We start from the raw sequence: 26,362 nt of genomic DNA on the forward strand, positions 1-26,362 counted from the left end.
CCGCGCGCGGCGGTGGGCCGGGCCCGCAGAGGGAGAGGGGCGGCGTCCGCGGTGGCGGCCAGCGCGGCGGTGGCAGCGGCAGCGGCAGGTGAGCGCGGCGGGAGAGGCTGAGCCGGGCGGGAACGGCCTCGCCGGCGACGGGAGAGCCCGCCCGGCGCGGCCGCGGGAGCCCCCCCGCCGCCGGGCCGTTACCGGCCTCCCGGCATGGCGGCGGGCGCCCCGCGCACCTGGGCGGCGGCGGTGGCGGCTGCTTGCGGGGCCGGCGCGGTGCGCGCCCGGCACCCGAGGCCTCGCGGTTGGGCAGAGGCGTCCGGCCTGCGCGCTGTTTCGCTCAGCCCGGCCTGGCCTTTCGGGAGTCGCCGTGCGGGGCGGCTGTCGCCTCTCTTGACGTTAACGGCTGACTCGAGGAGCCCCGAAGTTTACATCAAAGCGCTCCGACGCAGTGCGCGGCAGCGCGAACGCCTGGGCGGGGAAGCGCGGCGGCCGCGCTGCCCTGCGGCGCGCCTGGCGCTGCCGTGCGCGGAGCGCGGTCGGAGGGCTCGGTGTTAGGGCGGCAGGAGGCGGCTCTTTGCCCGTGCCCAGGGTGGGTGTGCAGGCCGCCCTGCCCGTTTGCTCTCAGCTGGGCGCGTTTTTAGAAGGAGTTGTGGCAGCGCGAGGCAGTAGGTGTGTGCTTAATGCTGATGCCCGAGTAGGAGACAAGTACAGTTTTTGGTTTTGCTTCAGAACTGCTAAATCACAAAGCTAGTCAGCATAAACACGTCTTCCTCTGTTTTTTTTTTTTTTTTTTTTTGGCGGGGGAAGGAAGGTTGCCTTCAGTTGGTTTACAAGCACGCAGTGTCTCTTACTTGGTAACAAACTCTGGGGCAGTAGTTGCCTCACTTTGTGTGCACGTTAGGTGTTACAGAGGGGCTCGTAACTGTGAATCATAAGCAAGTAAAATACGTGGTTAAGTACACCGGTCAAAGTCGGCACAAAATCCTTATTTTTGAAAGTTTTGAAGATCCTAGCACAACACAAATGTTCCTATAGTTGAAAAGTTCCGGCAGTTCTTAAGCAAATATTCCATTGTAGTAAATTGTTTGAAACCTGAACAGTAGAAATCAAGCTGACTTTGTTGTCCAAGCAGACATACCTGTAAGTAACCAGATCATAGTGTTGCATAACTAAAGTTTATTGAATCCAATTTACAATATTAAACAAGGATCTTTTTGTTTATAATCTGTTATCCTTGAATTGAGTGACTTACCTGTTTTTCGGTGAACCTAAAAGCCTTTAGCTTAAAAGGATTTGGAATTGCCATAGCTGAAGAGTTGGAGGCAAACCCTTTGTAAATGGTTTTATTATAGTCTGTTTGCTTCACCCACAGAAAGGGAGGTGGCTGTTGTAAACATTCGGGTAGGAGAAGCTGGTGTCATGCTGTTCTGTAGCATGTGACAGTAGGGTTCCTGGGACTCTGTCCTATCCTATTTCAAATTTAGCAATTAAGTACTTCCAGTGAATGTTCTCATCTTTTCATTTCGTTCTGAACTTGCGGTTGGGAATCAAACTGAGACAAATGCAAGTTATGAACAGGAAACAAATTTCTTCTGAAAAGGAAAGACTATAAATTCTAGATGAGAGAGAGTGCAGTGGTTAGTTTACCTTTTAGAAGGCAGCACAGTGATCTGCAAGTTCTGAAGGTTGCTTTACAGCAATGATTCTCTTGGCTTAATGTAATGACATGTGAGACCAGTCTGCACTGGAGTTTGGCTATGTAGCTGACTCTGCACTTCCCTCCTTGTTACACTGATGTGAACTCTTATCTGAAAGTGTTTTATCAAATTAATTTCTGCTCCTTCTGTTATATGATTTGACAGTAAACTTGTATATCCATAGAAAAGCCTTAAGCACTAAGATCATGACCCTCATTTGAGCATTGCGTCCTTTTTCTAATGTTTAGCCTTTATAAACTGTAAATCTTGTATCAGTGTGATTTTAAACCCTGTTGCAATTCATAGCAAGTAAATATGTTAGATATTTGGAAATTCTGATACAGCTATAGGATAAGACGCATTTATATGCATGTATAAGTATTCTTATATAGCTGTAGATTTATGAATGTGGTAAGTTCTGACGTTATATCCAGGTACGCCTCTTCTTCTGTTTTACTGAAAAAATACATCAGACTGGTGTGCCTCTAACCTGACACTTCCATTAGTTGAATAATACTCTTCTATTACTGCTTAGAGTTTTGGGGATCTGGGCAGAGCATTCATGGTGTCAGCCCCTTTTCTTTTTTTATGGGTGAGTTTACCATCTTAGTTTAAGTCAAGAAAGTCATTTAGAAGCAAATTTTGATCGTCACTGTTTAATATGCTTTGCTTACAAAGTGGGATGGTGCAGTGTACAAAAAAAACACTAAACCAAAAAATGTTCCCTGGAAACAGACCTAATGCAGTTCAGCTGCCTAATGGCAGCAAACTAAACTATTCTGAAGTAAAAACTGCTGAAGCATGCCTGGTGTAGATGTTGAATGCACGATACTAGGTGCCTCGCTGTATTGATCTGCTCACCTTTAAGTGTGCTACTGGCTAATGCAGGTTTGTCTGAGGCAGAAAATAGGTTCAATAACTCAAATACCGCTGAAGAAAAGGACTTAGAGCTGAGGCTAGCTACAGGAGAGTGTCTTGGCTCCCAATGCAGTGGTGACTGGCTTCTTTCAAACTATGTGATGCTCAAGCAGTTCAGCTGTGTGATACGTGGAGTTAAGTCACATAACCAAACACAGGGCTTTGCTGCTGGATAGTCCAAATCCCACACCTCGGTAGCAAAGCGTGATCCAGAAGGGGTTTATGAGATTGACATTTCTCCTCCCTGGGATGCTGCTAAATGACCAGCCTCATCCTGCAATGAGGCAGAGATGCTCTTGAGGAATCACTGCTAATTCAAAAGTACCCCTTGTGGTTATGTTCCCTGAGCTTTCAAATATGCCACGTGTGTGAAGATTTTAATATATAGTTGAAGGATTGGGAAGTTTTGCGTTCCCTGGCTGAAGAAATCATCTCAAGAGCTTTTCCCAATCTTTCTTGCTGACGTGGGTTCATTTCATATTTACTTAATTATTTGTGTTCAGTCATATTTCATATTTCGAGCACGAGAATGGAAATACCACCCTGCAATTAGGAAACTCATTCAGTTTTTGCTCCAGTAGGTGATTGATTGTTTATGTGACGTGAATCAGATTGACAGTATCCCATTTCACAGCAGCCTGCAGCCTTGTACTCTTGGGCGAAATGTGCAGTGACTCAAATCCTATTAATCCAAAGAGATAGCATCTAATTTCCATCTTGTGTGAGTGTTCCTTCTGGTATTTTGTTAAAACAGGATGCTGCTGCTTTTGTGGCAGCTTGAGACTTAATTTTATGTTACTTTCTTTGAAATGTGCGCACATACACAAAATTAATTTTGACTTGAAATGGTTTTATTGGTAGAAAATATATCAGAACTTATTTATCTTTTTTTCTTCAAACTTATTTTCTTCCATTTTAATCAGCCGCCAACATGGAAAACTGGTTATTATCACAGCACTGATTTTGATGTATGTGCTTGTAAAACTTAATTGCTCCAATTCAAGCTACATAAAATGTGGCCAGTTAACATTGTTACAGTATTACGTGCAATAAAGTTATAAAGTTGTTCTGAAAAAGAATCTTTCTTTGAAAACAGATCTGTCATACTTCAGTGAGTATATGCAATATATACAGGTGAAAGAACATATATTTGCAGATATAGTTTACTATGTTTCCTTTTGATTCACATCATGCCTAGTATTGCAAGCGTATTTTGTTCATATAGTCTACTGTGTACATCTTACAGAAACGTAATTCTGAAAAATTTTGGTACTGCTTATGCTAAACAGTCCATTAAACTACATCAACTTTTCAGATTTAAAATTGCTGACTTCAATAAAACAAAATAGCGCTTAAATCATAAAAAAAAATCTTTCACAATCTTACTTTAATTTGCTTTCATTCTTGTTTTAATAGCTGAGAAAAGCAGAGACTTGAAAAGGCATCCCTTAAACTACAGAGATGTAATTTTAAGGCAGCATTTTATATTCCTTTTGAGAGCGTTTAACCATTGATACTGATATTAACCATCCCGATATTGACATAGTTTCTTCCAAAAGCAGTTGCTTTCACTTTAAAATAAAATAAAAACAACAAGTTACAACAGTGTTTCTGTCCTTCCCTGCAGATACTGCTCTTGAAGAGAAAGCATGGATTACACGTTATAACCTTGAACTTCTGGAGTAGAAACTGAGATTTTTTTTCATGAAGGATGGCAACACCGTATGTTCCTGTTCCTATGCCTATTGGAAGTTCATCTTCCAGCTTTACAAACAGAAACCAAAGAAGTTCTTCTTTTGGGAGCATATCAACAAGTTCAAGCTCCTCAAAAGGACAGCCTGAGGACTCTACTGTTGGTGGTTTTAAAAAGATGAGTATACCTGACCAGACTGGCTCTACGTCATCTGTGTGTAGTAGTCCACTTGTTAGGACTAAGTTTACGGGTATGGACACATCCATAGAATACTGTTCTCAGCCCGTAGAAGATATAGAGCAGAATACAGATTCAAGGAGCTGGGAAGATCGACCGTCCACGCCCACTATACTGGGTTATGAGGTGATGGAGGAAAGGGCAAAATTCACTGTAAGTTTTGGGGATAGTATGGTTCATCCTGTGTAGACGTTCAGATAATGATTGAATGTATTTTTGTGTTCTTTTTCATAAATGGAACCTGCAGTTCAGGGACGTTGTAGTACTTTGCAAATACCAATCTAGCTTCAAAGTACTGTGGTCTGGCAGGAAAGTACCCTCCCCATTTAACAGGTGGGGGAATTGAGCCTTGGAAGCAGTCTTTTCTGAGGTTGTGTATGTGGAATAGAAATGCTTCTCTCTGTTTCGGATATCATCAGTTTGTCCTGGAAAAGTCAGAAGTTCCTTACAAAGTTACAATTCCTTTCAAAATTGAACTGGATACTTAAACATCTTAAAATGTAGTCTATTATTTTAAATGAGCAAGAAAACACCCTGATATTTACCTTTTACAGTTATTTAGAAACAAAACATTTCCTTCAGTGTACGAACGCTGTATACAGCTTCTTACATTGATGGGTTTACTTTCAATCTAGAGGAAATCTATTCTGTTCTGGAGACTTCAGGGCAAGGTGCCACATGTGTGGTATCTCATGACAAAACACTAGCTTAACTATACTAAATTGATTTTTCTCAAAACATGCAGTAGCAGACAATTTTTTTTGATACACCGTACACAGATAAGGTATTGCTTTGTGGACGTGGTTGAAATATTTCAATTGAGATAATTAAACAATGTTTGTGGAACTGACAGATGTTGGTTGGGTGCTAGTTATTACAAGAAATCACAAATAGATAAAGAAGGAGGGAACAGTAGAGAGAAGCATTTGTTCTCCTCTTTTTTTTTTAAGACTAGAAATGTCGGAAAGCTAATGCCTTTAGGACACTTAAAATACTAGTCACATCATCAAGTTCTTTTACAAAGAATCAAATAGTGATGTTTTTTAATTATCAGGAGTCAATAGCTTGTCATAGGTTTCTCAGATGTTAATATCTTTATGCGTGGTAGCATAAGAGAAGAGCCAAAAATTTTTTTTGCATATAGGTTAAAAGGTTCTTTTAAAATAACCTTCAAAACTGAAACTATGAACAATATTGTTGTATTGACATGGTTTGGTCTGAAAACATGCCAAGGACTATTCCAGTATGCATATAGGATGTTCTTCAACTGCATTTAAAATACAGAGTCAAAGTAGTCATTGCATGTAGAAGGCTAGATTACACTTCAAATGAAACATTCTTCATAGCTAAAATGCTTAGGTGTTTTTTTTGCTCCTTCTGAATTCACTTTTTGTGTTGCTGTGTTTGTTTCAGAGAGCAAAAGAAAACATAAGCAGTTAATTAAAGATAAGCTTGCAATTGTGTATTACAGCTAGTGAGTAATTAGTGCCAGAAATTTTGGTCACTGCTGTAGTGCAAAATCAGTAGAAGGCAGTGGAAATGAAATTGAAGTCACTTCTAAAAGCTGCAGAACGGAGACTTATTTACTAAAGTTTTCATGCAGTTTGTTTAACATTTCATTGTTCCCAGAAATATAAATCTGAATTCTGCTGCTGGATATACCAACTTTAAAAGTTAAATTTTAGTGTATGTTGGAGTATCTAGCTGCTGAAGCTTAATGAGAAAAAAAATTAGGTTGAGAAACTTCTGCATTTGTAAGCAGTTGATCTCAAATTAATTGGCTAATGTGGAATGCTTGCTTACCACGCAATATTTTTCTTCTTAGGTCTAACCTAGAATTACTTGAAATCTTAATTGCTTTAATAAGTCAAGTGGAAATGATAGTGAGATGCTGAATAATCTAGAAATTGGTTTCTAATGCATATTTTTATTGAATATTTTGCACTTACAGAATAAGGCAATTTAGGATTGACTGAAAATTACTTGAATTTTTTGACTTCATTTGTAATTTTCCCCCAAAACCTTGTGTGAAGTAACTGAGAGTCAGTTTTGTAATACTTCAGAGATTTGTTTGTTTATTAATTGCAAGTCCTAAAAAGGAAAAATACCTTTTTTTCTAGTTTTGTAAGAAAAACAAAAGTGCTTATTTCAAGTGACCGTATTTTTCAGCCAGTAAATCACAAAGCCTCTTATGCTCTTCATTAGACTTGTTAACCTGACCATGATTTGGGAAGAATATTTTTAAGTTGACCGATATTTACTTGGAAACCTTTCAGAGGGAGGGCCAAGCTAGCTGTGTTTTTTCTTTTTTTTCCTTTCCCCACAAGTGCATATGTAAGCAGTATCTTTGCAAAGCTTTTAATAGAATGCTCTGTAAATCAGCACAACTATTCTAAAGCTTTTTGTTCTGTTTTTAACTGCGTACTAGCAAACAATCTTCACAAGCAGTTCTGCTTTATGAATTTTTTATAAAATATAGCTCCCTGGTTGTTTATAGGTTAGTATGACAGGAAGGGTAAAATATTTGGACCAACATTTCTGCAGGAAATGCAAGAAAATAGGGTTGTATTTGAACGTTGGCTTTGCAGATGTGTTATACTTGCAGAAAGGGTTTTAAAAGCTAATAGCTTTTTTATGACTGAAATATTGCCTTTACCGCAATATGCAATGTCTGTGCGTGCTGCTGCTTCAGAGTAGTTTTGTGTTTAGAAATGTAGATAAGAGGTATTTGCTGAAAATTAGCTTTTGATTCATATTGTAGTTATCTGTAAATATTATAACTATCTGCAACTTAATACTTCATAGAACACAAGAAGGCAAAAAGTAGTTAAGTCTCTCAGGTGTACAGAGGTTCGCTGACACTGAGGTTAGCAGATGCTGGGACTGCAACAGGAAAAATGCATTTATTAGTTAAGAGAATTGGCTGTGAAAACATGAAATAATATGAAAGACTTCACTATGCTGTAGGTGAGAAAATCATTAGAAAATTTTTAAAGAAGAATTTGAATGAATGTCTACTGAGGGATTTTTTTGTCATTACAATCCCAGAAATCTCCTTTTTTTTGCTTGGAGATTATTAGTTTTAACTTAAAAAGTAAATTGGGAAAGGTAGCTCAGAGCAATTACAAAGTCTGCTTTTTCTTATATTGGAAAAAGTAAGGCTGTGACATGAGAACTAGTTTCCTAGACTTCGTTTTAACTTTTCTATTAAAGTTGTATTTTCTTAGATTTGTTGGGTTCGGGCATCTGAACATGTCACTTTTGCCTTTCTCTTTTTTTAATCTACTCTACTTTGAACATTCCCACAGCAATCCTCCTAAAAGATTGATTTTATGATGATGATGATTATTATTATTTACCTATTTTCTTTTAAGTTAGAGAATAGTAGTGTTGTGCTGTTGTTTTGCTACATCTGGCAGTGTAATCATTCTGACACAGTTATCTATGGAGGTGGTTGGGTGTTCATATTCTGCCTGGAAAGACAAAAACTAACGTTCAAGACAAATCAAACCAGAGCAGGATCTTATTTTAATCCTGCATCCTTATTTAATCCTGCATGATTTTTTCTTGTGAAGCAAGGCAAATGAGCTGTGTTTAAAATAGTATAAGGCTCAGTAACTGTGTGATTATTACTGTTGTCTTAAAAGCAGATTGGCCTCCAGAATTAATAAGTAAAAATGAAGTTCAGTAAAAGTTAAAGTAGATCTGTAAAACGTATTTCACTTATCTTTTTGGTAGCAGAAAGTTGATTTTACATGGAGAGGAACTCTGGAAGCAGTTTCACAAACCCACCAAAGAGAGAAGGTAGTTAATTATATTTGGAAAAGATATAAAAATCTTTCCTTAAATTCTGAAATTCATTAATATTGTTGATTTATTTAGAATTTTTTATTCATGAATTCCTTGTTTCATTAAAAAGTAAAGGATAATTTCAGCCTTCCAGCCAATGCAGCATGAAGTTCAGTACTTGTTCCTGATGTTCTTGTTTTTCCACATAGGTGTACAAAATACTAGTAAAAAGAAGTCCGGAGGAAAGTTGGGTGGTTTTCAGACGGTACACTGACTTTTCCAGGCTTAATGACAAGGTAAGTGATAAGTATACAGTAGTAACTTCTCAACCAACTTGCTGCATTCTTATTTCTTGTTTCCTTCTCTTTATCTCATACTTTTGTCTCTTTTTCTTCTGCTTTTGCTTCTTTACTGTATATAAAACATCTACTGTATTAATAAATGAAACACACAGGATTCTTCGTTTTTGTAAAGACTGTGTCTATGAAATAGCTAGTGTAAAGAAGAGGTTACTTCATTTGAAGCTATTAATGTGGTTCATACTTTATAGGGTGCATGAGGACCAATATATTGGAAATTACCTTTTAGTAGTCTCACTTTTTTACCTTGAAATAGAACTGGGGCCTGTATCCTTTTGTAGGAATGATCCAGTAATATTTAGACCTCAGGATACAGTCTTCAGTGCAGCAAAATCTGCTTTATAAGGGCATAAGCTGATAAAACTAAATTTTTTTTTTAAAGTGTCGGAAGTACTTTTTGTATAGTGGATCAATCTTTTGTTTTTAAAGTCTTGGAAGTTAATTGTAACATATCAGGTCACTATCAGTAGTGTGAAAAACTAAATTTTCACATATACTTAGCTAAGACTAGATACTTAGCTATTTTGATTTTACAAATAAAGCCTCTATAATCAAATCTTTGACAAGAATGTTTGACTTCTACCGTGATTTATAAGAGGAAAATTTCTCCCTTGTATCATTGACTAAAATTTTTTCATCTTTTAGTATACATCTAAATAATTCTTTTGTCACAGTTCTGGAATTCTTTATAAGTTTCAGAATTATGGCGCATTTCAAGTAATGCGGCTGACATTTCTGTGTCTCTTAAGAGTTGAAGAGTAACTGATTATATGCTTGTATCAGTGGTTCAAAAGACAGGGTGCAACATTTGCAGCTCCTTGTTGATTGTGCTCTAATGACAAATACTAGAAACGAAGCTTCATGCATGCATACTCTTAGGATTTTCTGTACCATATTTGCTAAAAACCCAAAATAAACGAGAGGTATAATGTATAACAATGTATAAATGCATTATCTTATCAATTCATTTCTCCAGCGTCCTGCTTGAGATTGGTGGCAAATTATTTGTTCCCTGAAATGATATCAGAAAGTTACCACTAAACGGCCATTGAATTGAATAATTAATTGCGATATAACTCATAGTTTAGAGTATTGATAGACGGTTATAGCTTTTCAGAAAGACCAAGTAAAGAGAGAAAAGAGCAGGTCTTGCATTTTATGTCTTCGGTATATACTTGCTCTCGAGTCCAAACTGAGCTGAGAGCTGGACTTTGGAAATGACTAAGAAGGGAGAAGAGGTGAAAAGAATTGTGACAATGTCACAGTAGGGCATATGTAGGTAGAATTACACAGACCAGATGAATGAATGCAGTTTAGCTAACTAACAGAAGGAGCTAGTGGACTTAATAGTATTTTTTTCTTTGAGAGAGCAGGGTAAATAAATACATAAGGCAAAATAGACAGCAATAGGATCCTAGAAAGTTTTTTGGATGTAACTTCCACTACTTTCTGAAATATTTTTAGTACAGGGCAGCTGATAAAATAGAAACTAATGAGAGTAAAAGATCAAGATCGTGAACTCTCCTTTTATGAGAAACGTAAGCGCAGAATGGTTAGGCATCAGAAGAGTAGATTTCAAGCCAAAGAAACTAGAGAGTTTTGACGTTCAAGTAACTTCTCTCCAGGAGATAAAAAGGATATGGAAATGTCACTCCTACTGAAAGAAGACAAATAAAAGACAATGGCAAACTAGTCTAATGGAAAGGAAAGATAAATATGTTACCAGTATGGGTGCATGAGAAGCCCTCCAGTGATTTCAAAATCAAAAGCAATCAGTCAGAAAAAAAGAATACACAAACAGAGGTCAGCACAAAGGAGTAGTACAAACTTGGAAAGACTAAGGCAGAAGCGCTGAGATGCAGGACAAACTGTCACAGGATGTCTGAAGCAATAAATAAAGTTCTATAAATCATTAGAGTCAGAAGTAATAGGAGGTGGGAAAATACATGGCCATTACTTGGGAGCAAACTATGGAAAGTAAATAGAAAATGATACAGCAAAGTCTAAAATATTGTCTTTCACCATAATATTAACAGAAGATTTATTTGAGGGGATGTTGAACATGATGGCATCTGAGGGATTAGGAGCAAAAGCTAAAACACAGACATTTGACTAGTTGCATAAATTTTGTCACTTGAGGACACCTTATGGATTGGAGGACTGTGTGAAAAATACACTTCTGCCTTGAGAAAAGGTGCGAGGAGAACTTTGTAGAGTTTATTACTCTGCCTGTAAAGCTGTTGAATAAATGATAAAATGGCCAGTTCTGAAGAACCCAGCAGTTAACTCTTTTTCCCTGGGGCTGTGCAATCTTTCCTTCATGTGACATGAATGATCTATCACATGATGATGTAGGAGAGAGACATCTAGAAAAGATACTGGATCCAAGCAGACTGTCACAGCCAGCATAACTTGTCTGACCCGCAGTTTGTTTTCTGCTGCATCTGAGGAGTTTTCAAGGAGTGCCTCAGGACCGTGCTGTTGAAAATGGATCTGCTGACAGCAGGTAGCTTTGTCAGACTCTTCATCCACAAAAGGAGCAATCTGTGGGGAGACATACTCTTTTCCCTTACAAAGAAACGATCTGCATAAGCAGACAAGTGAAGTCGTCATCAATCAGAAATCCAGTTGGTTGAAATGCTTTCCCAGCAGTGGTTATCTGTCATCCTCTCTACAATTAAGATTATGCAGGACCTTCTTTTCTTGTCTTTTCTGGGTCCAGTTCCATTCACTATTTCATTAACTAACAGGGGTTATGGAGCATGGCAGCTACTTAAATGTACGATGTTAATGATAATTTTGTAACAGATGAAGGAACTTTGACCAAAGATGAAAGTAGTCTAATAACAGGAGGAAATTCAGTATGAGAAAAAGAAGACATATAGTCAAAGAAAACATAAATGCACACATAAAAAAGGTTTTGACAATAAACAATTGTATAAATAGGGAACTGATAGTCACCATGGGCTGCAAATTGACTATGCAGTAATTGTGATGTTGAAAGGCACTCTTCTCGTGGCATGAGATGGTGCTTCTCTGAACAGACATAAGCCACTAAGGTGGTTATTTCTTTAAAATGTTTAGTGGGATTCTAGGTAGAATGCAGTATCTGGTTTTGTTATGTTTTGTTTAATTTTTTTTTTTTAATTTAATCTTCAGAAGAGTTTCCCAGGAGCTTTCTCAAAGATTCCGTGCAGAGTAGTTAGAAACAACAATCTTATTGTCACAAGGTTAAGTTTGCTATGCAAGGATCAAGATACCCGCTGAACAATATACTGCAGCTATGTAAGCACTGAGCACTAAAATGTTTTCTGGGGAGATTCTGAAATCTCTGTCATTGGAACGTTCATATGAATGTGTTAGATGTATTCAGTACAGCCTGACAGAAATTTGCTTGATCCTGTCTTCACAAAAAGGTTCTGTGGGAATTGCAGTTGCATGGTTTTTTGTAAAACCTGTTTGTTTTGTTCATTGTAAATCCTCTTGGAGTTTTTTTTGTGTGTGCATCAAACATCCCATTTGAGAAAACGCATCTAAACATTGTTTTTATGAAAGCGTTAAGGTTTTGTTATCTTCACGTATAGTAGAAAAATAAGTAAGTTGGAATCCTTGGACAAGTCAATCATTATATAATTTTAAGCCTCCATTTAATTTTATTTCTGAATCCAAAAAAGAATTCTAAGTATTTCTGACACTTAGTGTACCTAATTGCTATTTGAGTAAGCCAAAAATATAATTTTGCATGTTAGTGCTAAGATTTGTGCCACATCTGTGTATAAAATAGCTTGGGTCTTTGAGGAGTTGCTCTTTACTAGAAGTGTTTCATGCATGTGTCATAAATCATTCTAATCTTAAAAAAAAAAAAAAAAAAAAAAAAAGTCCCCCTCCAAAAAGATGAGTTGCAGTGTTGTAGGTCTGTAATGGGTTTTTTGTGTTTTATTTGTATAGTATTATTTATCCCTGAGTATCTCAGAAGAAACACCACTTAAATGCTTACTTGTCTCATACTTACATAGTGTTTTCTTATGCTTACTGATTCAAAGACTTTCAGTAGCAAAGCAAAGGTTTTTTTTATTGTTGTTTTTTTACTTCTATTTTTATATGATGAATTTGAGAGGTCGTTTGATTGACTTAAGTCAAAACAGCATGTGGTAGAACTGTTTCCAGAATTCATACAATATTTTGGATTGTACTTACGCTTGTGAAACTTACGTAGTGCTTGGACTTAACAGAAGGTGAAAACATCCTATAATTCTGAGTGAAGTTCAATGCTTTCATCAAATTCAGTATCTCATGCTGACGTTTTCTCTTCATTCGTCTTTGGTTTCTATTTTAGCTAAAGGATATGTTTCCAGGCTTTCGATTGGCCCTTCCACCAAAGCGCTGGTTCAAGGATAATTATAATCCTGACTTTTTGGAAGATCGACAGTTGGGACTACAAGCATTTCTCCAAAACTTAGTGGCTCATAAAGATATTGCGAACTGGTACGTAATTTAAATTTATTTTTTGTTCTCAGACTCGTAGTATAGGCCATTAGACTCTAGCGGTATGTCTTTGAGCAACACACTGTAGAATTTCATTAATGTTCATGTTGTGCATTTAGCCATTACGTGCATTATTTGGTGTTTTATTAATTACATTTTTTTAACCTAAGCAAAAAAGGGCATTGCAGTATTTCAAATTACAGCATGCTGTTTGTAGTTAACCATGCACAATGTTTAATTTTAAAATGTTAGACTAACCTATTTTTACTCCTAAAGTATCACTTCTGTATGCTGAAAGCAGAATTGATGTATTAGTAGTTTATATTGCAATTAAATGTTAGATTTTCGTAACGTTAAGTCCCTACACTGTTATGCAATTACTTCTTAAAATGCGCATTAAACTAAAGGTTTTAAATTTACCTGACATAATAGTAATAGAAGTACCTTCATAGATTACTTTACAGAAGTAAATGTAAACCACAAATCAAACAAGACTGAAGAAGAGTCTTACAATCATAATATGATTTAGTAATCAAGTGCAGAAGTCTTACTGACTAATGTCTTGTGTCATACCAAAGTGGAAGATTCTTCCAAGCCTGGCAGATGAGAGCAGCGTAATTCTGGCAAATGGAATGTAACGTCATATTAATATAGATCCAGAGATAAATTTAAGAAGTGAGTTGCTAGAGGCATAGCTGTTAGTTCTAAAAACCTTTTCCAACATCAGAAATAGAAAATTTGTTGGAGAGTTACGTCAGAAGATCATCAAAAAGTAAAAGAAGCGTTCACGAAAGATAAGGCTGTTGCAAAACTCCTAAATGCACTTTTCATACTAGCATTCGTTACAGAGGAATTGAGAGGTTACTTTACCAGTTCTGCTCATTTGAGGAATGAGTCTGAGAAACTATTTTCAATTGAAACTTCATCAAAAGTGAAGAGTAAGAAATCGTCCAGAGCAAATGGCTTTCCCTCAAGAATTTTAGAGGAACTAAAGCGTAAAACTGCTGAGCAAGTACCTGTGGTGTTAGAGCATCTGATGTCCACGTTTGCCGTAGTTTGTTAGAAGAATGGCTAGTATTACATTTCATACCTTCCTTTTTTCCTTAAGAGCTTGAGCATTAAATCTGGGAGTTATAAATCAGGTTTTCCGATACTGCTTGTAATGGAAAACAGAATTAGTAAACAGGTGAATAAAAACAACGCTTGAGAAACCAATAATGTCTTTTGCAGAGGGAAGTCTGCTTTACAAATGGTTAAGAGGGAGCTCATGTAAAACCTTTGAAAAGTAAGGGGAGAAGCATTGAAGAGAATTACCTATGGAATTCTGTATCAGTCGCAATTCTGGGCACTGATGTTCAGCATATTTGGAAATGATCTGGAAAAAGAAGCGAACAATAAGATTATGAAGTATTGTGGAAGGATCCTTAGATACTGAGTACCTAACAGATTAAAATTCATGTCACTAAGTGCAAAATAGAAGCAAGCACCTACATACAGAATCATAGAATTAATTAGTTGTTACAACCCAGCATTGATGTAAATAGTTTTCTGAATCAGCTCAGTATTTGGCAATAGTCAAAAGGGTGAATAAAAATTGTTCAAGAGGAACTTGAAAGCAAAGAGAAGATAACATTGTTATGGAAATCTGAATTGCACTTTCACATAGTCTAATAATAAAACACAGTATTCTTTTTCAAAAGAGGGTATGCTAGAAGCACAGAGAAGGCAAGCAAGGGCAGATGAAACTACAGAGTAACATCCCTACGGGAAGAATTCTGCTGAACTTAATCTTTCCCTCTTGGGAAGGAGATGGCTAAACACGGCAGTTAAAGTCATGGAGGGGATAGGGAAGGTGAGTAAAGAACATCAATTTTTTTGATGATTCGTAGTCAAAATGTCACTTTAAGTGACGAAGCTTTGTTGTGAGATATTAGAGGCAGAAAACATAAATGATTCCAAAAAGAAATTGGGACCAACTTTGGCATTTGTCCATCAGTTGCTGTTAAACATGATTATCTAGCTGAAATATCTGGCTGAGAAGTTTAAGAATTTCCTGGTTATTAAAATTACACAATGGTGGGTGTGCCAAAGAAAGTATTCTTCCCTAAACATCAGTTACTGTCATGCTTTTTGGAAAAGGAATAGTGAGCTAGATGGGCTTTTGGTCTGACTGAATGTCTCTGAAGACCTTATGCTGAGCTTCATGTTGTTGCAGCTAGTCTGGGATTTCAGCTAGCTTGTTTGTATCTTGACGATGGTCCAAAATTATTGGACAGAACACAGTAAGAATCTTTCGTGATCAACTGCAAAATCCAGTATGTAACTTTTGGAGGACATTTCTAATCAGATTTAGAAGGGAGTTTAAATGTTTGTAGAATGATTTTTAGAGGAGATAGATAATTGTAGTGTGTTTGTTTTTTAAGAAAACTCGGATCTTAGCTGTGTAAGGCTCTGCTTTAAGATTTAGGTTATTTTAAACCTTCAGTTTTAGGCCTTCAGCCTTCATTACACCCTAAGTTCAGGGTGTAATGTTTGCATCTAATGAAGATCTGGATTCTTCATGAAACTGTTCAGTTAGGGAGGTTTAATCTGTCTGAATTTCTTACCTGCTTATCGGAGAATAAAAGTTACTATTGAGTTAATATTTGCACCTTACAGGAGTAGTGTGAGAATCTGAGCCTCCTTCTGCCATAACAGCTCACCCTTTTACTTCTGGTTTTGCAAAGAAATCAGAAACTGCTAGGGTCATACCAAAATGAAACTACCCACTTGTCTCTGTAGAGCATTCTCTTTCATTTCTCTTTATGCACTGTTTTAGCATTTGGAGATGCTGACAGTGTGTGGGGAAACTCCACCTTTTGGATGGGATACCTTTTGTTTGGTATATCCACTTGGTAATAACACTAGATTCACAAAATAGTTTAGAGATAACACATAGGTTGGCATGCAGATAACTAATCTGCGTTTTATGGATTTCTTCTTATCTCTTGTCTTGTATTGAAGATTCAGTGAAAGATCAAATTGAAATCCACCCACAGTGTCTAATATGTTCAAGAAAATTCCACGTAACCCAGGAGGTGGGAGAAAGACGTTTAACCTGCTAAGCAAAAGCCTTAGCTGGCTTCATAAATGACAGCTCTTCTCTGCCTCCACCCTGTGCAAGAAGCAGATTGAAAGGGAGGAACTCAGCTGTTGAGTCTTGTACAGTCAGACCCTGTGCGTGCCCCACTGTCTTCCCTGCCTCGAGCTGCTGCCCTTCTTAACACTAGTATGCACTGGTGTTGCTGCCTCTCTTGGGAAGGATGTCAACTGGCTTAGGAGCAAAGAAGAAAGGAAGGATCCATGTATAGCAATGATGCTACATGGTGTGGAAGATTTCCATGAGCTATCATAGCATAGTCTTAAGACAGAATTTTCTCCTGTTAAATGAAAATAAGAGGTATAAACATGTGGAGGGGAAAACAGGGTCAAAGCAGACTCTAAAATAAAGCTAGGTTACAAATGAATTTTTATACCAGCAATGAAACATTTTTGTAGTAGAAACGAAACATGTTTTCAGTGCTCTTAAGTTGCAGGGATCTGGGGCTTTAAGTTTCTTGATTTCTGTATTTACAAAACTGAATCTACAGCTCTTGATTTCAAGATGTTTCCAAAACTAATGAAGAAGAATCTTCTGCAAGCAGCTTTAGGGAGAACAAAAAACAAGTATGATCTGTTAAGTAGATTATACATGCGGATTGAATGTTTATGCACGTTTATTCTTTTGAGTATTCCCTCTTTCATGTGCAAGCATTACTGGATGTTATATTATTTTAATATTACACTTCACAGTGCAATAAAATTTATTAGCAAAATGTAGAAACTAAATATTCTAAAATGCATTTGAATTGAGCTAGATGAATGAAGGATAAAGATATTGAAGAAAAATGATGAACAGAAGTTTTTCCATGCGACAGGTGCTTCTGAGTTAGCCATATGTGAGCTTATTCAGCACAATTTTCATCTTTATCAAAGGAACAATTCAACCATAAAAGATGGACTTGAGCATCATATTAGAAAAGGATTACTTCAAATAGGCGGATTAAACAATCTGGAAAAGAAATAGACTATTTTTTTTCCTTGAAAGACGACTTTCTGTGACTGAATAACCTTTCATTTGGTAAAATATAGGGTTATAGTTCCTAATGATTTAACTAGTTTGATGTCTTGTTACTCTCCATCCCTTTCTGAGCTAACAGGAGGGATAGTTTTTGTTTTAAGTAGCAGGATATTTTTTATTATTTTTTGAATACTTGAGAGAAACTGTTTTGATTGTTGACATTTAGGCCATGACTGGCACAGATCATGAGTTGGTTTACGTAAGTCATTGTTGAGGGGATGTGAAAAAGGAAGGTTCATAATGAAAGCATGGTGGAGATCTCTGCTGTGGACCACATCTGTCATACAGACTAAGTGAGGAAAGGAGTGGATTAGCATAATGGAAGAAGGAATTTTTCAGGATGGTGTAAAGGCTGCTGAGGTGAAGATGGAGATGAAGTCAAGAATTCAGACCAAACATTGACCCAAAAAAAAAAAAAAAGAAGTATCTTCAGGTGTGCAATAGAGACTTGAAAACAGGCTTACTCAAATCCAGCAATGAAATAAAGGTGAAATACAGCATGCGTTTTAGATAAATATTCATCAGAGCTTTCCTAAAACTAAAAGCGATGATGGCCTAAGAGCAGTGAAGTGTTTGTTGAAAAAACGTTCCTCTCCCTGTTTTAGTTTCCAAACCTGAACTGTTTGATCAGACTGGTAGCTGGGGAAAAAGTTCCCTTTCTTATGTGTGTAGTTGGTGTTTGTTTCAAACGTAGGGAGCGAGAGGAAGGCAGAAAACTACTTCCTTTTGCCCTCACCTTCCCATGGGACTTGCACGGGAGAAAGAGATGGTGAATTCATTTAGATTCATATCTTCCATTTTTGTGCATTTACTGCAATAGAAGACGACTCACAGACCTGTAGGTAGGGAGTGCAAGGCACAGAATTGCTAAGTAGTATATGGTATTCTGATTTAAGGGTATTTGTAGAATGATGAGTAAAACGGAGCTGGGAAAGCTCAAACTTGGATGAAGATTCATGTTTGGAGATAATTGTTTATATAATCTCTGTAACTGGAGATAATTGAGATACCTTGTTTTGGAGTAAACCAGAGGATTGTACCTACTTCCTTCTTCTGGCCTTTATAAAACAGCACATGGGGGAAGATGACTGTTACAAATTTCAAGATGAATGCGTTAGTTGCAGATGTATGTTTAGTGAAGACGACACGTAGTACATGCACGGCCCATTAACCTTGACAGTTTTATAACTTTTTTACTGCGTATGCCAGTGGATTGTGGTCTTAGCAAAATGAACACACATGACCACATCTTTCACTGCCCGTGTTTAGTTCCATTGATATACCCTGGGGCATCTCTGTATGGATTTTAGCAGCATACTTTTTCATTCACCTTTTAATTCTTATTTTTACCAGGAGAATTTTTTAAGCATCTTTAGTATTGAAGTGATGCACTTCTCAGCTGTCATGCAGTAATAATTTCTCTGAAAATTTAAAAATAAACACTATACATTGGATATTGCCCTCTGGTTTAAAACTCTTAAGAGCACTTGTGCAAACTTTTAAGTTAGATTTTAAGTATTGTCCCTGGTTAACACTTATACCTGAGACTTAATAGTTTGTTAAAAATTATTTGGAATGCTTGGGAGTAATGTGTGGGTGAATGTTTGTTAAATCCCTTGAAGAAATATTGGCATCATATTTAAGCTTCTTTTTTTTTTTTGGTACTTTTAACTAACTCACTTTTTTTATTTGGTAAAGCCTTGCAGTGAGAGAATTTCTGTGCCTAGATGATCCTCCAGGTCCTTTCGATAGTCTAGAAGAGAGCAGGGTAAGTACTACATAATATGGCAAAGGCAAAAGGCAGTGGTTTTTGTTAGAATATTGTAAAAATCTACTGAACGGTGCAAATGTTGCAAACAAAATATTTTTGTTTCCATTCTTTCACAAAAAATTGCAAATGCATGTATTTCTAAAACTGAAACATGGTCTTTTGGTAACCACTGCACGCTGATAATGTTTGACCACTGTACTTGATACTTGTCCCAAGATGTAGTCTCTTCCTTTTTGCTTCTGCAAGCATCGGGTGAAGGGGATGGTTTTTGTGTTTTGGTTTTGGGGTTTTTTTTTAAACGTCTTTTGATGATAGAAGAGGTTTTGTTCTGAATATGAATAGGGAGTTTATGAAGATTTAATAGAAACGTTGTAACAATAGGTGCAAATTAGACTTCAAATCTTGCAGTAAAATGTTTGTGCTGTGAAATCTAATGAAAAGATTAATTCCGACCACCAAAAATACTGATTAACCTAGATGCTCTCAGTTAGTAAAGAAAATATATTTTCATATAGTAGTGTTGCAAATAGCTGATTCAAGTAGTGACATAAGACAGCAGCTTTTCAACATGCATTTGAGTGAAATGGACAGCTAATACTGCAGGCTGCAGCCTATTTTGCCAGAAGTGTTTCACTGGCATGCAGAGCTATGTTGAGTATGTCTAGAACTGGTCACTTTAGTTTCCTTGCTTTACAGAATATAAATATATTTTGAAACCATGCATATATTGTTAATGCTATAGAAATTGTGAATATTAAGTGAAGTTCTTTCAGCTAGGTTTATTTTTTACCATTTTTGAGTGAGAGTGCTTTGGCTCTGGTTTCACTACTATGTACCTCTGAAGGATTTGGTATGTTTTTTGTGTTACGGGCTTTGATTTGATTTCTGCATGGTTACTTTTCATCTTAACTATTTAATTGTAAGTTGATGAACTAAAATGGTAATAAGACTACAGGAATTATTTGTTCATATTAATTAGGAAACATAAGTTCTTCCTCTCACCCTTTTTTTTTTAATAACCATGCCCAACTTTAGGGCAAATGTTACTGTTCGTATTTCATATTCATACCATTTTCATATACTGTTCAGTTTTAGAACCCGAACATCACTTCTGTCTCACCTGCTATTACCTTATACAAAGCGTTGCAAAAAAATTCTTCTGTTAAGTTTTATACTGTTTTATACTGTAAAATATAAAACATCCTCTGTAGTCCTCTATAGTCTAACATCTTGAAGGACTCGCTGCAATGGTTTTTTTTTTTTTTTTTTTTTTTTTTTTTGAGAGAGAGAGAGGTACAGTTACCTGTACCTGCACAAATTAGAATTTACTTAGGCCTTTCTTTTCAGGTATGTAGTATCATATTTATAGTAGCTATCTGATACTTAACTGTACAACATCCTTTAACCATGGAAATTTAGGCAAAATACTGAATAAAGCAATATTTTTGTCATATCCATGGTAATTGTTTCCACAAGTCCTTTCACAACCATCTGGGTTTCATGATCCACTGAAGAAGGAACTCTTCTTTCAGCTAGACTATTTCTGTTGTTCTTTCAGAACTTGCAGGAATATCCCATCTGGGTTTTATAACTGCTCAAGGGTCTGGCTGTCTGGCTCTTGAAGAAGCAAGATATCTCGTTACACACAATTCCCTGATGGGTCTTTCTCTTCTTCAGTTCATCTTTCTTTATAATATGTTTCTCTAGAAAATGTTGATGTGTTCTCATTCAGTTTTAAACACTGACTTCCTTTACGTGTGCAGCTGATACGTAATTTCAGCTAGAGATGAGTTTTTCAAGATTTTTTTCATTTCTCATACAGAACAATAAAACAGTTCACAACTCCCACCGAATGTTTTTAATTATTCTGTAAATAAGAAAAGGTGTACATATACAGAAGTCTAAAAGTAAAAATAAAGAAACTAATGACCATTTCTCAGTTGGGACACCAGCAACTCTGAACAGTCTCACATTATACACTGGAATCTACTGAATTGGCTTGATGAAACAGGATTACTGCTTAGCTGGAGCGATTGCTAGTTTTCACTAAAAATGCTCCTTGTGAAGAATGAATTGCATGCCGTGTGTTCTCATCTGTAGCAGATGAGAATAAAGCTATGGCTTTACCGATGACTGGTCTTCAGTGCCTGTGAAGATAACTTTGCTACCCTAGTCAGTAAAACAAATTAAAACCATGAATTACCTTAAAAATAAATCAATAGAAATGGATATTTGATTAAAAACACTGCATTTGTTTTAATTGTATAGTTACAGGAAAACTTAACATTTTAAAGAAATTGATTATAAGTTTACTTGAATTAAAGCAAATAAGAGTCTTAATGTTCTAGGTAATTTTAAGAATTTACAGGAACAGCGTCCTAAACACATTGTTTTTTTTTTAATTGAGCTCATGTAAAATGTTTATATTCAATAAATTCCATGAATTAGTTGTTGGTTGCATATAGAATTAAGTCAAGAAAGCTTGGATTTCTTATTTATCAAGAACATGTAAATTATTAAATCAGAATTACACATTGGTTTTGGTAGACTTACTGTTACCAGTAATAGAATAGCAGGCTCTGTGCCAACACTTTTGTCATTTCCTGCATTGAATGGATATTGCATTATACATTAGCCGTATGCATTAAGTCTTGAGATTGCTCACTTGAATTCATCAGGGAATACTACATATACACGTCATCTGGAGCAGAGTAACACAAAATACCTACCATAATTGAGGAGTTAGTGGCCTTAGTACTTGATTAAATTTTTTAAAACATTTTTTTGTATTGATCTTCTCACATTTATAATTGTCATATTTGTAACAGCTGTGTATCAGTATGCAACTGCACTACTGTCCATTTGTATTCTGGATAAGGGAAAAAACACACTTTGTCTAAATAGTCTTTATTCTCTATCATTAAATTGCTAGAGGCTCTGACACTTCTGTCTTTGAAATTGACTTCAAAGTAATATGGAAGAAAAGCTTATGTGAGGGAGGAGGAGGAGGGAGTTCAGCTGGTTCTGTACAGGCAAAAAAATTCACGGCTAGGTACTGCATGTCAAGAGTGGAACCTGTTTCTGAGAAGTGTTTATTTTGTAGTGACACAAACATCAAGGATGCAGCAGTGTTTGCGTTGCAGTTCAGCGTAATGCATGTATTGCTCAAAGCAAAGTGACATGATGTTATATTAAGGACAAAACTAATCTGTTTTCTAAAAAAGCTTGTATAGCTCTTTATGGTAATCAATACAAAGAAAAACAGCTACAATCCTGTCGTTTGATATTTCTAAAAGCAGAACCAATAAAGGTGATCTACTGAAGTCAAATGGAAAGTATTCTTAAATCTTTCTTGTAGGCTTTCTGTGAAACTCTAGAGGAAACAAATTACCGTCTACAGAAAGAACTGCTTGAAAAGCAAAGGGAGGTTGAATCACTGAAGAAACTGTTAAGTGAAAAACAACTTCATATAGATGCTATTGAAAGAAGAATTAGGTATGTAGAAATTGTACATTTTTTAGGAGTTCCGTTCCACAAACGTTTTCTCTGAAGAGTCGCAACCGACTCTAAATTGTTCTTGGAAACATGTTGTCCACATGATAGCTGCACACAAGAAAGTATTTTCAATAATCTTTCACATATATTGGCTAAAATGCCGTTATTTAGTACAATTTGAGTGTTATTCCACCTTTCTCCCTAAAATAGCACTAGTGATGTTTATGTTTCGTAATCTTTTAGTTCTTGTAAAGATATGGTAAGATTCTGCTTTTGAAATTCTGGCTAGGTGGAATGCCTTGCTAGCGTTAAGACCGGTAGAAAAATTCGTTTGAGTTACAAAACTTCCCCTGTACTCAAAGCTTTGATGAGAGCATAGTAATCAAGTGATTATACATCTATATTAATTGCCTTAACTGTGTTGTTCTGAGGTGCCTGGAATGATGCAACAGATAGCTTTGAAATAGCATTGGAGATTATCTATTTAAATCCAAGGGAAAAATTGATGGGATTTCATAATAAACTTTATGGTGCCTGTCTGCTAAATTGTGTAACACACCCAGGGGAGTTGATGCTGAAGTACTCGGTCAATCTGCTGAGTCAGTAATTGTAGAGTTTCCTTAGGAAAGCAGTGAATTCCCATGGTCCCTTTAGAAGCTCTTTATTTTAATAGTGCTTAGGATGTTCATTTTAGCATATCCCTGTTGACTAACAAACTACATTTTTGGGTATATGGCTTAAGCTTAAATGGGTTAGACATGAAAAAGGATACGTAAAATACAGTAAGATCATTTTCAACAGAAATTTGTGTACAAACCTTTCTTTCTAAATGAAGCAGCAGCTTTCAACACTAAGCGAACAAGTTTTCCAAAATATTTTTCTGTGTGGAAACAAGTCTTGTCTGTCGTTTCCCCCCCCCCCCCCCCCCGGGTTCTGCATGGCCATATTTTCATTTTTAACCAGGCTAGGAGGATTGCCAACTCATGGGTTGCTGTTAAGAGAAAGCTTGTTACCTGTCTCTTTTATTGTTAATGGGGAAATGTATTGTTCTGATGACCTTATATGTGAGCATAAAGTTACAATGGAGAAGCTTGAGAAACTGTTCCAAAAAAATCTTTTTATCGCCCTGTCTTTTCCTCTACTTATGACTATGTCTTGATTTAATCCAGAAGGATTTGTATGGCTTAGATCATCTGTTTCTAATTTATTACCTAAATCATAATTACTTCTCTGGGACTTGAATTCTTTTGTACAGCCACTGAATTGTGATGCAACTAGAGAATTGAATTCAGTTTCGGTATAAGTAGCTGGAGCAGATAAACTGTTTAAATAGCTATCCAGTGCAAACTCTGCATCTCTGTAATAATAAAATAAATGGGGCATGTAGGAGTGAGATTGATAGTTTTCCAGAAATAGCTAAGTTTTAAGTGAAACAAACGGCTCTTCACTGATGAATGTTTGCCATAAATAGATTGGTGGTACTCTGTTCTTATTTGTTATAGGGATTTATCTTTAGGAAAAATGACTCGTCAAATATCAGGAGAAGAAAGTGAGTGCAGTGGTGAGGTGGAGTCTTCTGCAGTAGAAGCAGACCAGGGTACGCTGGGTGAGGACAGCTGGTAAATACTGTTTTATTTCACATAAAATATATTTCTATTTATCTTAGAGTACATTTTTAAATGATTGGTCTTATATAAATTTTGCACAGCTGAGGAATTTGGCATTTTATTGCACCTGTTTGTAGCTATCCCATGTTTCATACGGGCCCTCAGGACAGATCATTTTAGTGTGTATGTTTAAGCGATCACTGGTATAAGTGATAAGTTGAACAAGTCTTGCAAATGTTTGGTGGATTGCAGGCATAAAACTACTATGGATAATCATATTAGTTTATATTTAATAAAGCTTATTGATCTGTTGTTGCAGCTCAGATAAAGAGAATCATGAGGCATGCTGGAGTGGCTCTTTGGCAGAAAATTCTGTACCAGAAATTGAAGTCGCTGAGGTAGCGTATACTGCTGATGAAGAAGAATAGATCAGTAGCAGCTGCTGTTACCTTACAAGTGATGCTTGGGACAGACTCTGTGGGTAGGGGCATATAGTAGCTGTAAAGAATTTACAGCAAAGAGCAAGAATGCACATAGTGAATGTTTACATAAATCCTTACAAATTATTGACATAAGAAATATACTCAGTGCTGCTTTGATTTCAGTTTTTATCTAGCCTTTATATATTTAATATATTAAAGTCTAATAAGGGCTAAAATCAGATAAAATTTAGATAATGTACGTATGCGTTTGACTTTTCTAGTGAAGTGACAAAAACTTCACGTTGCATCAGCAAACAGATTTAACTAGCACATCATATGTTGCCACTGATGGGTCACATTTGATGTGCTCATCTGTTTGGTATTTTTGTTTTCATATTCTTATAGCCATAAATTAATGCTTGTTGAAGTAAAAATAGACTCATCTTACATTTAATAAGAGTGTAGAATTTGTTGTTTTTAAATTCTAAAAATGAAGATTATTTCTCTGGAAATTTTAATGCAATGCAATAGGAAAACTTACAGTACCAAGAGAAAAGTACTTAAAATGGGATTACAGTTGGACATTTTAATCAAAAACTGGTCATTTTTGCTGAAGGAACTAACATGAGACCCCCAAAACACTGTGTATTTACATCCCAAGAGAGCATGCTGTAATACTTTGTTTAGTTCGGTAATGCTACTTTTAAATCTGGGATATCTTTGCTATATACCCACATAACAGTATGTCAGTGAGTTTGCCTTTTACCTGGAACACTACCTCTTACCATCTTGCAAATGCATTCATGCCTTGTTTAAAAATATTCTAGATTATATGGAGATAACTGAAGGACTTGTAAAGAAGCCATATTTTTTTCTGCACAGTTCATAACTAGATTGAATCTAGTTGCAATGTATTTTTGTTTCAATGATTTGTATACATGGGGATATTGCTACATATGTTCTATAGCCTATTTTTCAAAGCATATTAAGACAGGAGATGCACTTTATTATAATTAAGACTCTGTTGTGCCAAGTTCAGTTGGCTAGTTGGTTGAGAAAGGGGAGTTGCAGGGAGAGGATTATGTAGTGCCTTTTTGTATTTTACTTGTTCATTATTGCAGAATTTTGTTACAGTGCTCTGGGTCAGCTTTATGGAATCTTTGACAGCTTGTCTCTGTTCGCTTATTTACTGAAAGTGCCTTGTTTTATTCTGCTTTTCCAATAGGAAGAATGCTGTTTTGTTTTAATCTTTTTTTTTTTCCCCCTATACCACCCACATCTTTGTTTAATGTCGTTAATATGCAGTGTCTTTGTGCTGGAGTTTTCAAAGGGAGCTTTGTACTTCAGGCTGTGCATACAATGACCTTTATGCAGAACTGTATAAACCTTCCTAGTGAAATAAAACTATGGAAAAAACACCTGTCTTCTCTTTTCCACAGTAGAAAATATTCTGAACACCCTGTCTGTTTAAAAAAAGACAATATTATGAGAGAGAGATGTCTTTTTCTTCAGTTATTTCATGCAATTACTCAGCTCTTGGTCCAAGTTCCATTTATCCTTGTACCAAAAATTGTCTGCCATGAATATGAGAATGCTGTAACAACACACCAGAAAACTTACTGTACTTCTGCTGAAGATTAAAATGAAAAATGACTGATCTTTTTTATATTCTATGTGAATCCTCATAGACATTGAGTGAACTCAATAAAGTTATGACACCTGTTGAAAATTCGTAT

The 26,362-nt window shown here is 36.4% G+C and overlaps 1 protein-coding gene across 2 annotated transcripts; it reads left to right on the forward strand.

Moving 5' to 3' along the window:
* Positions 1-26,362, forward strand: SNX16 (sorting nexin 16). 2 transcript variants are annotated; one of them, XM_068932430.1, is made up of 8 exons: positions 1-88; positions 4,237-4,692; positions 8,538-8,624; positions 13,024-13,172; positions 19,030-19,099; positions 22,461-22,597; positions 24,100-24,216; positions 24,524-26,362. In XM_068932430.1, the coding sequence occupies exons 2-8, from the start codon at positions 4,321-4,323 to the stop codon at positions 24,630-24,632; spliced, it is 1,041 nt and encodes a 346-aa protein (XP_068788531.1). In that variant the 5' UTR covers positions 1-88; positions 4,237-4,320; the 3' UTR covers positions 24,633-26,362. The 2 variants fall into 2 exon arrangements, with proteins under 2 accessions (XP_068788531.1, XP_068788532.1); XM_068932431.1 differs by lacking the exon at positions 24,100-24,216 and having other exon boundaries at positions 3-88; positions 24,524-26,361.

Source organism: Struthio camelus, chromosome 2 (assembly GCF_040807025.1).
Source record: "Struthio camelus isolate bStrCam1 chromosome 2, bStrCam1.hap1, whole genome shotgun sequence".
Classification (NCBI taxonomy): Eukaryota; Metazoa; Chordata; class Aves; order Struthioniformes; family Struthionidae; genus Struthio; species Struthio camelus.

Excerpts from the sequence above, each read along its gene's own strand:
- SNX16 (XM_068932430.1), top strand. The coding sequence starts at position 4,321 with ATGGCAACACCGTATGTTCCTGTTCCTATGCCTATTGGAAGTTCATCT. Across the intron at positions 8,625-13,023 it reads TTTCCAGGCTTAATGACAAG|CTAAAGGATATGTTTCCAGG; the intron begins GTAAGTGATAAG and ends TTTCTATTTTAG. Across the intron at positions 22,598-24,099 it reads GCTATTGAAAGAAGAATTAG|GGATTTATCTTTAGGAAAAA; the intron begins GTATGTAGAAAT and ends TATTTGTTATAG.